The 16,453-nt window shown below is 40.6% G+C and overlaps 1 protein-coding gene across 2 annotated transcripts; it reads right to left on the reverse strand.

Annotated features, from left to right (window-relative positions):
- Window positions 1-3,166: 3,166 nt before the first annotated feature.
- Window positions 3,167-9,151, reverse strand: CDKN2C (cyclin dependent kinase inhibitor 2C). Of its 2 annotated transcripts, XM_029947607.1 has the most exons (3): window positions 7,893-9,151; window positions 7,298-7,437; window positions 3,167-3,900 (listed from the first exon to the last, which is right to left on the reverse strand). In XM_029947607.1, the coding sequence occupies exons 2-3, from the start codon at window positions 7,424-7,426 to the stop codon at window positions 3,523-3,525; spliced, it is 507 nt and encodes a 168-aa protein (XP_029803467.1). In that variant the 5' UTR covers window positions 7,427-7,437; window positions 7,893-9,151; the 3' UTR covers window positions 3,167-3,522. The 2 variants fall into 2 exon arrangements, with proteins under 2 accessions (XP_029803467.1, XP_029803468.1); XM_029947608.1 differs by lacking the exon at window positions 7,893-9,151 and having other exon boundaries at window positions 7,298-7,575.
- Window positions 9,152-16,453: the final 7,302 nt, after the last annotated feature.

Here is a 16,453-nt window from a genome sequence, read left to right on the forward strand (position 1 = left end):
GAGGTCGCTGCAAGAGGGGGCTGGGGCTCAGGCGGGCCCGCTCTGGGCCACGCAGTCTGGGCTGGGGGCAGCGCGCAGGGGCTTGAGGCAGCACCGAGGCGCCCGAGACGCGCTGGGCCCGTTGGGGGTCAGAGAGAAGTGGGCGGCCAAACCTGCCGAGGAAACTAACTAAATAAAAGGAGACTGTTATTTAAGGCGCGGAAATTTGAAATATTTGGACAGGAAGAGAAAAGAAAAGAAACCTTAGCGAGGGAGGGGGAAAAAAAACACAACACGAGCTAACGGTTTTGAAACTCCCCCACCCCCACGCCGGGCTTTTCTGCGCGCCCTGAGGGAGCTCTGGGCTCCAGCCTCCTCGCTGGGGAGCCGGGAGCTGCGTTTGGAGTCTGGAGAGTTTCTAAGGGACCGAAAGGATGTCTTCGCAGCCACTACATAGACGGCTTGGTTAGGTTGGCAATGGACATAGCTTTACCCTGGGTCTCAGGCTGGAAGATTGTCTCCTGCCTCTCAGTAGGTCCCTCCGGGGATCCGCTTTTTTTTTTTTTTTTTTTTTTTTGCGGGTTAGCGGGCGGGGGGAACTGCCGTGTAAAATCAAAACAGTCTCGAGATAGCAAGACCCGGGTTTTACCCCCTCTCCGTCCCCCCGGAGTCCTTTGACGAAGGTAGCTTAGGGCAGTCTGGAAGGGCGCGAGTACGACCCTTTCTCTCCCCAGCACTGTGATCTTGCAGCGCTTCTGGACTCCTTTCCACACCCGGCAAAAGCCGAAAGCACCTTTTTGGGAACTGAGATTTCGAAACTAGTCCTCGGCTACAGATTCCACAGCGTTCGTTTGATCAACGGGATAGGAAATTTTATATTACCAATTGAATTGTTTTCCCGGGATAGAATACTTTTGTCTATTTATTAGTCAATAGTGTGTGTGCAGGAGGACCTCGTCACACCACTGTGAAACGTGAAATGTTTATCAGAAAACTATTGATTCTCTACCGAAATATGGCAAAAGGCAGTTTGCTCGGTGGCTCAAGGACTAGAACGTGGCCTGAGATCTGGTTAATGTCCCCCTCTTGTCCCAGGTGTAAACCTGAATTCAGTTTTTCTGAGCAAAATCTGAGCCCAGGGTTCCAAAAGTGGTTGCGGGCGCAGTGAAGAACTGAATTTAAGAGCGTATCCCTCTTTAGGTACCCTCCATCGTTTATATTGGGTTGTCTCCTGGGGGTCTGATCATCCTATCAATTTGCGCTAGCCTCTCCACTCCGCTTATGAATTAAGTTCAGACCCATCTCTACCTCAGCTCGATGCAAATTAGATCCCATTAAACTCGGCAGCACCTTTTCTTCCATCCTATACAATCCACAAGTCCAAAGTCGTGCTGAATATTGAGGTTTTTGAGAGATTGAATAATGGTTTTTCATATTTCCTAGAGAGGACCACAAAACTCATTTCTAAAATACTAGATTAGTAAAGCTATTTCCTGTGAAGAGCCAGAGAGATGTGGTGATGTCTTAATGCTTAGTAAATTTAGGCTAATGAAGAGGGAGAGCGTGCTCCCACTCCCCTTACTGTGCTCCAGCCACCCAAGAACAAAACAACTTGTAGAAATACTTCTCTTTAGCTTAATAGACACCCTATGCCTTTATATTTGACATTTCTAAAGAGTAATTTTAATGCAGGGGCTTGATGGATACTGATAAGTTTAGTAAACTCCACTTTAAATTCAGAAATGTCCATCTTTACAGTTGAAACTTGTAAGAAGTATAGTTGTATTTTTTTTTTAGTATAGCCTTGTGTTTTGAAAGTATTCAGCTTTCCCAAGCAGTGTATTTTGTATGCGGATTCTGGTTTTAAAATCCAAAACACTGTTTCCTTCAAAACATCTCAATTTCTACTTTAAAAAAACTTTAAAATAAGCATTTTAAATTTAACATCATGCTGCTGTCAAAAATAAATTTATTCAGTAATTTGTGATTAAAGGTGGCAGAAGTTGAAGTCTTCCTACACTTAAGGAAGGTGGAACTTCAGTGCTAAAAGGATTAAACATTTTCTCCTGTATTCTTTTATACTATCACAGAAAATAAATTATTGAAAACCACTTGCCTTTGACCATTCCAATCCTTGTTAGGGCAGGCATCAGAAACATGTCCTTCAATAAACCTTGAAGTATTTTGTTCTTTTTGGAGCCAGGGCAGGGAGCTTATAAAGTAGAAAGAGGGAGCTTTCACATAAAACATCTTTGTTCATGTAGGAGAAGATGAATAATGTATTTATAAATTTATAAATGGTAACAGCATTGAAATCCTTTGGTGAAAATCTTTAATTAAAATGAGACTAAGTAGTAGATACTGAACAATTATCTTTGAAATTTGGTATTATTTCTATTTCACTCAAAAATTTTAATTTTTAGCGAAACATATGCTTTAAAAGACTTTATGAGCCTTTACTATAAAAGTTTTGTGGGAATCAAGTACCATGTATAGAAGTAGCCTATTTATTTATTGTAAAAATTTCTATATTTATTATGCTGCAGTTAAGACCCTTACAGGTATACAAAATTAGTTATGACCCTTACATAATTTATATATTTTTTCTTGTATTTTTTATTGCCTGAAAATTTGTATTTGCGTTATAGTTCAAGACTTAAAATTGTATAATTTACATTTCTGACATGCAGGGAGAAAAAGCTTGACAGTATACTTATAGTATAAATTTTGAAAAATATATTATTTAACCAATTTGTGATTTATAAAAATCCAACTAGTCAAAAATACTTTCAAGGTGGCATTTTCTTTTAAAAATGACATATAAGTTAACATATATTTGTTTTCAGATCGCTACTTCTGAAACCTGTTTTTCAACTTTTTAACTTAACTTTGTGAAAAGAGGAAGATTGAACATTAGGATAAATTCAGACTGAAATAATTTCAGGTTTGGTCTTCAAAAAATGTTGTCCTTATTTTGTTGTTAGGCAGAAATACTACTCACCAAGTAAATTATTTGGGGGGAAGTGTGAGGAAAGGAAAGATTATCTGAATCATCAATGGAATGCCTAGTTTTTCAGTTGGTCTACTTTCTTCAATGTGAAGATTTAAAGCATCATGATCTTTTAGTACACGTCTCCTTAGCAAGTGGCAACCTGTGGGAGTAATAGAGGAAATAACAGAAAAACTGTCCTGTTTTGAAAAAGTGTTTTAATTAGGCAAAAGAAGCGCAGGACAAACCATTTTAAAAACAAAGTCTCTAAGTTGGGCTTTGAGACTGGCAAAGGGAGAAGCAAGGAAAAAGTCAAGGAAAGATAACATATTCAGGAGAAAGCCAAAGCTATTTGCAATTACATGTTAGAACTCAGGATTTTGCAGGTGAAAAAGATGTTGCTTAAATATATTCATAAACCTGTAGTAAGATTTCCACTTAGCAGTTTGAGATTTAACTAGCTGCTTAAGTATGACAAAACTGAATTTTAACAAGTGACAGCCAACCAATTAACTGACAAAATAGAAGGCAGTGTGGGAGAGCCCTCCCCACATTCATTGCAAATTCGAAGCTCCCTCCGCTGGGTTTCCCTCTATCAGGCTAACGACCTCGTTCCTCCGGTAGAGCCTGGCCAAGTCACAGGCGGTGTCCCCCTTATGGTTCCGATGCCCCACTTTGGTGGCCGTATGCTTCACGAGGAACTCCACCACAGGGAGGTGGCCTTCTTTGGCAGCCAAGTGCAAGGGCAGGTTCCCTTCATTATCCTCGATGTTAACATCAGCTTGAAACTCCAGCAAAGTCTGTAAAGTGTCCAGGAAACCTGCTCTGGCTGCATCATGAATGACAGCAAAACCAGTTCGGTCTTTCAAATCGGGATTAGCACCTCTAAGTAGTAGTCTCCTGGCAATCTCAGGATTTCCAAGTTTCATAACCTAGGAGAGAAGAGAAAACGGGAGAATCCTTCAAGTGTTCCTACAAGAATATTTTTAAATAGCTATCTCTCCTTCTATTTATGTAACTATTTATTTTAGGTGAAAGAGTGCTTGGGGAAGACCCACATGATAGGGTTTGAAGGGCTCAAATGCAGGAAAGAAAGTACTAGATGGTAAAAGTAAAAGACTTCTAAAAATTGAGCTCCTGTGATGGAATATCTTAAACTGGTCCAAAGGTGGGATAAATTGATCAATAAAATATAACCAGTCCATCTTGTATAAAATTCACCCATGACTCAATTTTCTATATCCTATGAAGAATTGTGTAATTTCATGAATTTATGAAAATAAAAGAAATGGAATTTGAGAGGCTTCTGTTTGCTTGCTTATGCTCATAAAATATAAAACCTGGGGTATTGGCTATGAAAAATCAAATATAGGTAAAATTTATTTTCTAAATAGCTACCGAAAAGAAATGTTTCTTAAAATCCCCACAGAAGTGTTTCCACACATCAGACTCCATCACCTTGTATAAAAATGATTAAAATACCAGACCTGATATTTTCTTAAATTATTAATTTTCACAAGTTCTCTCCAAATAGATGTAGCTCAAATTTCCAAGTGTTTTTTTTAATTTTTTCCTTGCAAGTTATTTCATATGGCTAGTAGGTATATTCAGTGCTTAGAATCCTTCACTAGAAATTTTCAAATGTTCCTGATTATTAAGGTGTTAAATAAGCAATGGTTTTCTCCATTGCTTGTGATACTGATTTATCTAAAACTAAGTTCATGATATACCATGCATTAGATAGGAGATGACTGCATGGCAATTGTTCTTGAAAAGAATGCAACAGTCATCCTACTGTATTACTGACTCTGGCTAGTGATTTTCAAGTGAACAAGAGAGGAGAAAATACGATAATTAATGTGTATTTTGAGACAGACAACTTTGTCTTGGGTTTGGACTCATTTAATAATCAACTGGTGGTGCCATCTTATTTCCTTTTGCAGTGATTATCAGACATTTAGGAATAGCTATTTGTAAACGGCCAACATTTGAAAAGTCAGAATGTGGTATTAAAATTTGCTATCAACATACAAGTAGTTCACATGACAAAGACTTATCTACTGTTGTTTGAATACATTTCACCCTAAAAGGGATCTCTTTTAGGCTCTCATAATTATAAAATGTCTTGTAGAGCAGCATGCAATTATACAACACATATAATTTAGTTGTGAAAAAAATGTAGTCTCATTAATATGCCAGAAAATAGTTCAGCATTTTAAATGGTTTCATTTATATTTAGGTATATTCATAATAATCTAAATTTATAATAGATTATATAGTAGATATTCAAATGCTTGTGAAATTAAATATAATACATTGGAAGATGCATACAAAGTTGATTCATCTCTTTAAATTGTTTGTTTAAAAAATAATCACAAATTAAGTTATAAAATACATTTAGAATGAATAATATTTTATAAATGCAAGCTATATAGATGGCCAAGATATTAAACTTCCCTTTTGATAAAACCCTGCTGACTTAGCCCTTCCTTTGGGCAATAGTAAAAATGAGACATAATTTGTTTTTTGAGAATTTCAATAAAATATAGTTTTTGGTTAAAAATTAGCACAATCTAATTTTTGCCACACTGCCTCTAAAGATTTAGTAACATTTAAGGACCTGGACTGGGAAGAATAAGGGCAGATACCTTAGATCTCTGTAAAGCAAATGTGCGATTAAGGCCCTTGATACTATCCAGATTGAAAAGCTTACACTAGAAAGGGGAAGAAAGCTTTTGCAACTGAGTTAAATGAACATAATTGTAGAAGAAAATTTACCATCTTTCACAGAAAATAATGGTAACATTGGAGATTGTTTTGAAAGAAAGTTCTTTCTTGAGTTATGACACAACTTCAGAGTTAGGATTATACATACTGAAAATAAACCTTGAGACTCCTGTTTGTGGGTGTTTCATTATATATACTAGGATTAAGCCACAGTAAGTGGGTGTTAGTATCTTGATAAGTGTGCTTAATATAAACAAGATTGCAAAGTTGTATTAAAAATGTCAAAATTTTTTTTGTCAGTATTAATCTCCCAGCCTTCCTATTTGTCAAAAGTCCTGTAAGATCTTATTCTGAACATGGGTTAAGTTGCTCATTCTTTGTGAGATTTATATAATCTTGTATTTTCAATAGAAAACTTTTCAATATATTAAATTCGTAGCATTGCTGTTATCATCAAACCTATTCAAAACAACTAGGTGGACAAAGAAAAAAAAATCCTTATTCCCAGAATCTACCTGAAATAACAAGATAAATAATTTACTATCTAAGCATAAGCTTTTTTAATACTGACATTTTTGCAAGGTCAGTATATTCTGACTTAAAACGTACAGACTGAACTTCGTATGTTAATATCTCTCCTGCCACTTAAATTTCTAATTCTTGTAACTACAACAAAGCACTCTAAAACCCTCTCCCCAAAAGATTTTCAAAAACAGCTTCAAGTGTTGTATTTCCGAATAAGCATTAGTTCATAAGAGTACCATCTGAAGTCTGATAAAGCAACTATTTAAGACTACTTTGCCATCTTTCTGTTTCTAAGCCTTTCAACTAAGTTACATGATAACTAACATCACAGGAGGAAAAAAATTATCAGGTACAATACTTGGCAGCTGGGCTTGTTTCATTTCTTGCTTGTAAATCTAATTACTGAAAATTAGAACATACCGCCGCATGACCGCAGAGACAAAAATACTACTAATTGAGCTCTGATTAGAAAATTCAACTTTTTATTCCTCCTCAATCCTAAATGGGTGGATGGTATTACATTAACTGTGAAATGTACATCCTGTCCCCGTGTCCAGTCCACCCAGTACAAACGAGGAAAGGTCGTTTGTCAAAACTTGAAGCATTTGAAGGGAAAACACCCTCACCAGTAGTCAAGAAAATTAACGTTAAAGTCAATTATTGGAGCAAAGCACGGAAACCACTAATAGCAGTGTATTTACTTCAAATAATAATCATAATAATGTGTTTACAGAGCTGTCTTAAACACACACACACACACACACACACACACACACACACACACCTCGGCGCTTCTGGGACTACTTTTAAATCCTTGCCGTCACAAAAACATTCCAAAAATTAAGACCAAACCTAGAACTCACTTGATATCGAGGATGTTATTGAATTTGACGAGTTTGTTCAAAGTACGTCATTTTGGGGAGTTGGATCCACTTAAAGATATAAAATATGGCAACCAACTAGGCTTAAAAACAGTGAAAATTTGCACCCCCGAAAGCTTAAAAGGCGTTATTCCAGAAACCCGGGTCACGTAGGCAACATTGTTGACCTGTTTTCCCCACCTCTCTGGATACCAACCTGCAGCGCAGTCCTTCCAAATCCATTTTGTGCATTGACGTTTACATTATTTTGCAACAAACTAGTAAGTTGCTCTAGGTCCCCCCTGGCAGCTGCGGACGCCAACTCGTTCCCCCAAGGCTCGGCCATTCTTTAGGGTCCTGACGATCGGGAAAAGATGAATTAGTTGTTTTTCTTTTTCCCTTTTCCTTTGCTCCTAACCAGGCTGCATGATGGCATCGGAGACTGACAGAAGGACTGGGATGGTTAATCTGGAGTAGAGCTTGGTAGTAAATACTAGTAAGATCTGCCTGCCAAAAGCCCGCCCCTCGATTCACACGTGATTATTCAGCAAAACTGAGCCATTGGAGAGGGGCTCCGCTCCTCGCTTTTTAGCTTAACCCCTGTGAAGAATTCTGGTGACTCAACAGAAAGACACACAGACACACATATATTCCTGGCAAATTACTCTGGACTTAAAATGTCAGCAGAGCTGTCACGTACCTACACTACAGTCTCCGGGAGGAATGTGTGCGGAGACTTAAGGGACTAGATCAGGACAGAAAATACCGCGGAAGAAAGGACATTTTTTTGTGGGGGGGAGGCATTAACCCACCCTTGTTCACGGTGGTGACTTGAGCTGCGCTAGCCAGAACCGCTGGGGCAAGTCCTCGGAGGGGCTCGGTCTCCATCCGTCTCTCGCCAAGGGGTAGTCCTTCGTCCTCCTCTGTAGGGAGAGTGCTGCGGCGGCTGGATGCTTACGTGCTCCGGGGGTTAAAGACGATCGCCAAAGGCAAACGGGAGTTGCAGTTCCGTGGCCCTCAAGTTACAGGTCGTAACGACTCTTTAGTGGCGTCGGCTTCTCGGGAGGAGCCTTTATTCGCGTCCGGGCCGAACTTCAAGCTAACGCCGGGTGGGAACGCTCCGAAGCCCGCCCGCCGGGCTGCCGCAGCCCTGCGGAGCCTCAGAGGCCGTGGGAGACAGGCTCGGAGCGCGTCTCCGGAGACGGCCGGGCGCGCGGCGGGCCTGGGGCAAGTCGGTCATGCCGGCCCCACCAGGTCCCGGGACTCCCAGCAGCGCGAGGAAGGGTGCTAGCGTTGCGGAGAGCGTCTATGGGGCCCGGGCTGCTGGGGCAGCGCGCGGCAGCATCGCGGTTGCACAGGGCAGCCCACCGGTAACTTCCCGCCTACGACCGAGCCAGTTCAGACTTCCCACTGTAGAGGTTCATTGAGCTGCTGCCGCCGTCTTTTCCTTCCTTTCTCAGTTTTCTGGGGGGCCTCCGGAGATTGGGAGCGTCCAGAGAAGCGCAGGCCAAGGTCTGAGTGTGGGGAGTCGCCACAATGCCAGAGGGCAGCCAGTCCTGCCGCCCTCTCGGCGAGAACCCAGCGGCTCTGAAACCCGGTGCCACTCGCCAACCTCTCGCGGTCCCCTGGCCTGTGCCCCCAGCCGGTACCGCCGACAGGGCAGCAGCCGCCAGCTAGCTGTGCCCTGGAGCCGAGCCGGGGAGCACTGCTTCCTCCTGAGCCGCAGCGCTTCCAGTGACAGTTTCTTTTGTAGCTGGTCGCCCCCAAATCGCCGGTCTCTGCTCTCTTCACCCTTAGAGACACTTGCGCGTTGTCCCCCGTTCAGCCCTTTTCCTTCCCTCCCTCCCTGGCTTCTTTTTTTGCTCAAACAATTGCTGCTTCTGTTGCCGCTGTAGAGACGGTGCCGGTTTCTTCTCTCTTTTTTCCGATCTCATCAGCTTTTTTTGAAAAGAAAAAAATTGAGCGCTTTTTGAGTTGAAAAACCCGCCCCCATTTTAACGGCAGAGTTTTAAGGAGGCTCCGCTGAGTTGCCGAGCCGCGGGAGCGGGAAGGCCGGGCACCGCCCACTCCCCGCCCACTGACCAGGAGGCGCTCGCGCTTGCAACCCGCCTGACTCCGCCCCTCGCCCGCGCCCATCCTCCAGCCTCCTTGCTCACCACCACCCTCCCAGCGTCTCCAGCGCTGGTTCCCACCCGCCCTCCCTGCGACCAGTCCTCAGTTAGAACGGAGTTCTACTCGGTGTAGCCGGGTTTGGCCTCCTCCCGCTGGCGGGCGGGATGGAGTCTGCGACAAGAAACCTTGGACTCACGGAGCCAGGCGGGGGCGGGTGAGGGGGAAGAGGCTTGTTAATTAAGACGGCTGCGGAGAGCCGCAGAGCCTTAGAGGCTCGGCTGTGCTGGCTGCTGGAAGGTGGAGAGCGAGCTGGCGCGAACCAAGTCTTTCCCCGCCCTAGCGGGGCAGGCCGGCTCGCCTCTGTGCTCCCCTGCTAGGCTCTCGAAATTCGGGCGGCCAGGCCTAAGGCTGCCGCCGCCGCCTCTGGGGCGCGCACAGTGTAAACTCCGCAGCCTTCCCTCAATACCGGGCCTTGGCCTCGCACCTGCCAGACCAGTTCCCGGGGTCCAAGTAGGCGAGTTGTCCGTGGGGGTGGAGGAAAAGACCCAGACTGACAGCGAGAACAGTGCTCAGAAAAAGCAAAAGTCTTCACACACCGATTTTTACAAAAACTGAAGACACGGTGTAGGGAGGAAATCATGACGAACTCTGAGGACTTAATGTTCCAAGGGAAGAGAACCAATGAAATAATCCATTTCTTCCGGGAAAGGGAGAAAAACAATTTTAAAGACAACTTTACATTAATTCTTGGGAAGGGTTTTCTAACAAGGCCATTTCTTTATTGCTCAAGTTACCTTTTACTACTTAGATGGGGGCTTGGGGGTTTTTTGGGGGCGTGGTTAGGGTGTCTAAATGTAAAGAAGTAAATAGTCTCTGCCCCAATCGTTTATTTCAGTCATCTGAGACACTAGTTGTCTGTACTTTTAACTTCCTCTTTTAGCTATGTAAGATTAATTTACTACTGGTTTCTATATATATATTTTTTTGTCCTTAAAAACATGCAACACGGTTACATGGTGCACCCAGTGGTCAAAATGAAACCAAGCAAAAAATGACAAGTGGTCTAACTAGAGCTGGCCTCTAGCAAGCATATCCTCAAGCAACATCTGTACCCAGATCCTTGAAGTGTAATGAGAGTATTAGCAATAAAACACACCAGAAACATCTGTATAATATCTAGCAAGAGATTGGCTAGCAGGTAGATTGCAGTGTTTTCTTTAACAGAACTGTTGAGAAAAAAAATAACTACAGCTCTTTTCTTAGGTAACTAAACTTGAATTGTGAGTCAAGTATGAATTACTATAACACCAGGAATTAACTCCTTTCATTTCTTACATATATTTAGATACTTCGAATTTATAGTTGCTTTTTAGCATTTATTATGGTTTCTTGCTGAGAAGATATTGCAGTGAAGAAGAATCTTAAATTGTGCTCTGTATAGATATATATTTATTATAATTTTTGTGAAATACTTTTAGCTGAGTAAATAAAATTAATGATAATTTAAGATGCATACAGAACTGGATTAAGATATTTGGGCATTGTAAGCCCTGAAAAGGTTTTGATGTCCCATCACCCCACCTCATATGTAAATAAAAACAAAGCCAAAAAGTATGAGTAAAAAGTCCAATAAAATTCTGATTTTTCCCATGATGACTATTTCAGTGCCTTTGCTGAAATACTAAATTCTTTAATGAAATCTTTTTGTTTTTTTAATTTGGCATTGCTGGTGCCCTAAAGCATATACTTAGCTTGCTTATTGTATAAACCACAGCTGGCATCACAGAGGTTCCAGCCTTGGTTCAGAGAGCATAGGTAGGCACTACAAAGTATCTCCAAGAAAAATCTAGTATTAAGTGCTAGTTCACTGAAGTGTATAGAAAGGTGAATATCTCTGCCTTTAATTTTACATTCTAACATGGCATATAAGAAAGATCCACAGTTAAGCATCTATATATTGAAAGCAGTGGTTTCTCTCTTAGGATAATAGTGACATGTCTTTCAAACACTGAAAAACAGGCTTTATAGTTGGATATGAAATACTAACAGTTACAGAAATCTTTTCTCCCAAACAGTTCATACTCATTTTAAAGAGCTTATAGAAATATAATTTATCAAATTATTTTGTCCTTTTCCTCATTGACTCAATTATACAGTTTCTGAATGATTAGCATATGGAAATGTGTATGTGGTAGCTATAATTTATTTACCTAGTATCAAAAATCTTTCTTTTTGTTGTATTCATAGATACACAGAAGTGGAAAACAGACTGCTACCCTTAGGACCTTATCACTTCATAATTGTGACTTTGCCATTTTATTCTTATATGGGTACTCCAACCACTTATGAAGGTCATTTTGTAAAGTAAGAAAATAAATGCCCAGTGAGCAACTCAAAAGCTTAAACATAATAGCAATAATTAATATATGTATATTGTTTAATGGTTATAATGTTTGATGCGCACATTATTTAATCTTCATGACTCTTAATTAAATGTGGCAACTATACCCATTTTTTTCTGAGTTAAATATGGTAATTATCCCCATTTTTCAGGTGAAGGAATTGAGGCTTGTTAGCGATTGTGACTTAAAGCCAGTAAGTAGTGGAAAGAGGATTTGGACTCAGATCGTATGGCCCCAAATCTTATGCCTTTCCCATTAGTTAAGAGTCAAAGATCAGACACTAGACTCCTAAAGAGCCTCAAATTGTTAGATGAAATATATTTTTGATTACTCAAGTATGGATCTAATTCTGTGGTAGAGTTGATCTTCTTATGAATTATAGAAGTGAATAGTATTGTTAAAAAGCTTGATTAACTTAACCATAGAGTTAAGATTAACTCCATCAGTAATAAGTAATGTTAATATCATGTGCCCTGATAATACTTGATAAGGGCACATTACTTCTGTGGTATTCTTCCTCCCAAATCCATAAACAGTATAGTTACGACAAAATTTTAGACAAACCCAATTTGAGGGATATTCTAAAATTCCTGACCACTACTCTTCAAAAGTCAAGATTGAGAAACTATCACAGATTGGAAGTGGCTATGGAAACTTAGGAAATAAATTTATTAAGGAAATAAATGGCTACATATAAAAATTCTGGATTGGACCCTGAAACAAAAAGGAAATTAATGTAAAAATCCAAAAAGCCTCCAGATTTTGATTAATAGTAGTATACCAATGTTAATTTCTTAGTGTTGATAGCTGTACCGTGATTATGTAAGATGGTAACATTAGAGGAAGCTGGATAGAAGGTAAGTAAATATAAATCTAAAATTATTTCAAATGAAAATTCAGCAAAATAACTACAAATAACCTTTATCACATGTATTTGAAAGATGAAATAAAAATTCCTCTTAAAACAGTAATGGTAAGATCAAAGATCATGGAGATTCTAGAAAAAGATCTGTATTTGAATTAGGCTGCTCCATGAGTTAATGCAGTAGATCAACTATGGGAATGGATAGATTAAAATTATTTTCCTTTGCTAATGCTTATGTACAATCAATATATATATATTTTTCTTTCTGTGACATTGAACAAATGAAATCGTTTCTAAGAAAATAATTCTGGGGAAATGAAAAACAATTATTTTTAATTCAATATTTATTTTTCTTTCATTTTGTTTTCTGCAGTGGAGAATTACTCTGGATGCTATGTACCCAATCAATAAATAAGTAGATCATAGGGAAGAATCAGTCTCTTCAGGAAGTGTGCAAACTTTGCAACATGGAGGGTGAATTGCAGGGATATAACAGGGTAAGTTGAATGAGCACTAGTTTTAACCTAGCCTTGAATACTAAGTCTGTCACTTTGTAGCATGACTTTGGGCAAATTATTAACCTCTCACAGTAGTGTTTTATTCTGTAAAATGGCTGTTGTGAGAATTAAGTGAGATAAGATGTGTAAAATACATATACATACTAGACATCCAATAAGTCAATAAATTCAAAAGTATTGGTTGTTATTATATACCCAATACTTTTCTATATATGAATTATGGTAAATATAAAAACAATGGATGAAATGGCTTATAATATCAAGGAACTTTCAGCCTCTGGGGAGAGATTAAAACATTAATAGATGAAACAATTAGAGAAAAAAAGTTACAGAATTTACCAGAACATTAAATTCTGTTGCAAAGAGCAGTAATTAGAAAGCAGAAGAATCTTTGTCCTGTTTCATGAAAGGGGTGGGCTTCGGATAACATTTAGATATTGGTATACAGAGTAATAGCAACTAATGTTTGGAGAGCTTTATGGTTTCTGAAAAGTTTTCACAAGCATTATATCACTCAATATCCACAATTACTCATAAGTTTTATAAGCCCCATTTTATTTTATTTTATTTAGTTATTGTGTTTTTTAAATTTATTTTTTAAATTTACAACCAAGTTAGTTAGCATACAGTGCAACAATGCTTTCAGGAGTAGATTCCCAATGCCCTTTACCTACTTAGCCCATCCCCCCTCCCACAACCCCTCCAGTAACCCTCTGTTTGTTCTCCATACTTAAGAGTCTCTTATGTTTTGTCCCCCTCCCTGTTTTTATATTATTTTTGCTTTTCTTCCCTTATGTTCATCTTTTTTGTGTCTTTAAGCCCTCATATGAATGAAGTCATATGATATTTATCTTTCTCTGACTAATTTTGCTTAGCATAGTACTCTCTAGTTCCATCTATGTAGTTGCAAATGGCAAGATTTCATTCTTCTTGATTGCTGAGTAATACTCCAGTGTGTGTGTGTGTGTGTGTGTGTGTGTGTGTGTGTGTACCACATCTTCTTTATCCCTTCATCCATCGATGGACATTTGGGCTCTTCCCATACTTTGGCTATTGTTGATAGTGCTGTTATAAACATTGGGGTGCGTGTGCCCCTTCGAAACAGCATACCTGTATCCCTTGGATAAATACTTAGTAGTGCAATTACTGGGTTGTAGGGTAGTTATATTTTTAATTTTTTGAGGAACTCCATACTGTTTCCCAGAGCTGCTGCACCAGTTTGCATTCCCACCAACAGTGCAAAAGAGGTCCTCTTTCTCCGCATCCTCGCCAATATCTGTTGTTGCCTGAGTTGTTAATGTTAGCCATTCTGACAGGTGTGAGGTGGTATCTCATTGTGGTTTTGATTTGTATTTCCTTGATGATGAGTCATGTTGAGCATTTTTTCATGTGTCGGTTTATAACCCCATTTTAGAGATAAAGACATGGTGAGTGGAGAATTTTTTTTTTTTGTTAAGGGGAAAAATTAGATCTGAAGCCCAGTGATGCTATGAAATCTATGCTCATTTTGTTAAAATATTTTATTTTCCATGAATTCTCATGATTGTTTTATCACCTGCAATAGTCATGTCAGAAGATTAAGACCCATCCAAGTTCCCCTAGTTAATTAGCTGGAAAAGCAGTACTAGGATCCATATACCTGAATATGTAGGGCATTCTTCTCATCTTTCTACATTACCACATTATTTTAATTTCCAGATGGAGAAAAGGGAGGAAGGGATGAGCACTGGATTTGAATGGGTTCTGCAATATATACACATGCCATCACAGAGGAAAAACCTCAGCTTTTCAGGGCTGCATTAATCCTGACCTTGTAACTGAGAAATCATTCACCTACCGTGTGCTGAGAATGAGGTATATGAATGGGGCAACTGATTTGTCACACTTGAGTTGCTGGTTCTGTGTTTCACCTCATGATTCACATTTGTGCTTTATTTTGGAACTACTTCTGATGGGATGGCATCATATGGCTGTGGAGGGTTCTATTCCTTACTTGTTAATTCTGGTATAAATACAGATTATTGCATGAGAGTTCTGGCCAGACTATTTTCATTTAAGGAAAACACAGAATAAACCTAGACCTTTAGAACACCATAGTGTTCTTCCTTGTGTTCAGGGAATACAAAGAGCTAGGCCTTGTTCTACATGGTGATTTCACTAGTATCTACTTTACAGCACAAAATCAGCAATCTTACTTCACTCTTTCAGGGCTTTATGTACTTTTCAAGGCAAGTCATGCTCTACCACAGATCAGAAGATGATATTTTCTCAAGTCACTGTCACTTTTCCTACAGCCAGTATGACAATTATAAATGGTCACACTTCATTACATAGCCTTTGAATATTCTTGTCTCAAAGCCTATCAACTGCTGACCATACATGGAAACTTTTAGTAATAGGTGAGTATTTTAATATCATTTCTTCACTTATGGAAGAATTTTAAATTGACTATTCAAAGCTGGACTCACGTTTTCCCCATTTGTAAGATGTTGCCTCAGGTTAAAAAAAAAATGTTATACTTTTGGAATAGAAATTTTTTTTTCCTCATAACTAACAAATTCTCATCTTTTTCTTGGGGTCGATAGTCTTACCTTTCCAGCTTCCATGTTTCCCGCATATCTATCATGGGAGTCTGGTTACCTCTGTTACTGAGAGTCTGAGGATGCAGGGGTCAGGCACTTGGCGTTTGAGTGTGACAGTGTGTATGCAGGTATTGACAGTGAGACTGAGGCTTAAAGACCGTATATGAAATTGTATTTTGGTGAGACTTTGTTAGAGAAAACGAACATTTATGAAATGCTATTTGTAAAACGGTCCGTGCGATGTTGAATTGGTTTGTGGGGCTTGGTGTGTATTTATGTGACAATGTAATCTCCTAAGGCTCAGACTCTCATCCCCGCCCCAGCCAGGGGGAGGCAGTATCCCGAGGCCTTTGCTTAGTTCCAAACCGTAATAACCTGTTGCGGGATTTCAAGCTCCCGCAGTTGCTGGTTGGCGTCTCACCAGCGGCGCGCGGATCGCCGCCTGGTAGTCGCGCGCCCAGCGCTTGACAGGAAGGCAGTCACGTGGCAGCCGCAAAGCAGTGCTTTGCGACCTCGATGACAGGCAAAATGTGCGACAGCCGTGGCGCCGGCCAACCAGGGGCGGAGGCGGTGGCCAGGGAGGAAGTAGAGGAGGCGGAGGCGGAGGCGGCCGTGGGGTTCGCTGCCTGCTGGTTCGCCTGGTTTCCCCGCCCCCGCCGGTTTCGCCGCCGCTGAAGGGAGCCGGGTGCGCGCTGTCGTAACCTGTCCTTATCCTGGCCAGCCACAGGAAGACCAGACCGGCATCTAGACCAACCTCCCTGTCAGGGCGGCTGCGGCGCGGGCTCCACGGGGCGCAGGCAGGCGGCCCGGGCGCCTGAAGGTTACTGAGTGCATGAGTGCCTAGTCTCCCGCGCTGCCCCGCCCGCCGGCCCGCCGGCCCGCCCGCCGGCTTGC

Source organism: Suricata suricatta, chromosome 8 (assembly GCF_006229205.1).
Source record: "Suricata suricatta isolate VVHF042 chromosome 8, meerkat_22Aug2017_6uvM2_HiC, whole genome shotgun sequence".
NCBI classification, from domain to species: Eukaryota; Metazoa; Chordata; class Mammalia; order Carnivora; family Herpestidae; genus Suricata; species Suricata suricatta.

Excerpts from the sequence above, each read along its gene's own strand:
- CDKN2C (XM_029947607.1), bottom strand. The coding sequence starts at position 7,426 with ATGGCCGAGCCTTGGGGGAACGAGTTGGCGTCCGCAGCTGCCAGGGGG. Across the intron at positions 3,901-7,297 it reads TTGGAAGGACTGCGCTGCAG|GTTATGAAACTTGGAAATCC; the intron begins GTTGGTATCCAG and ends CTTCTCTCCTAG.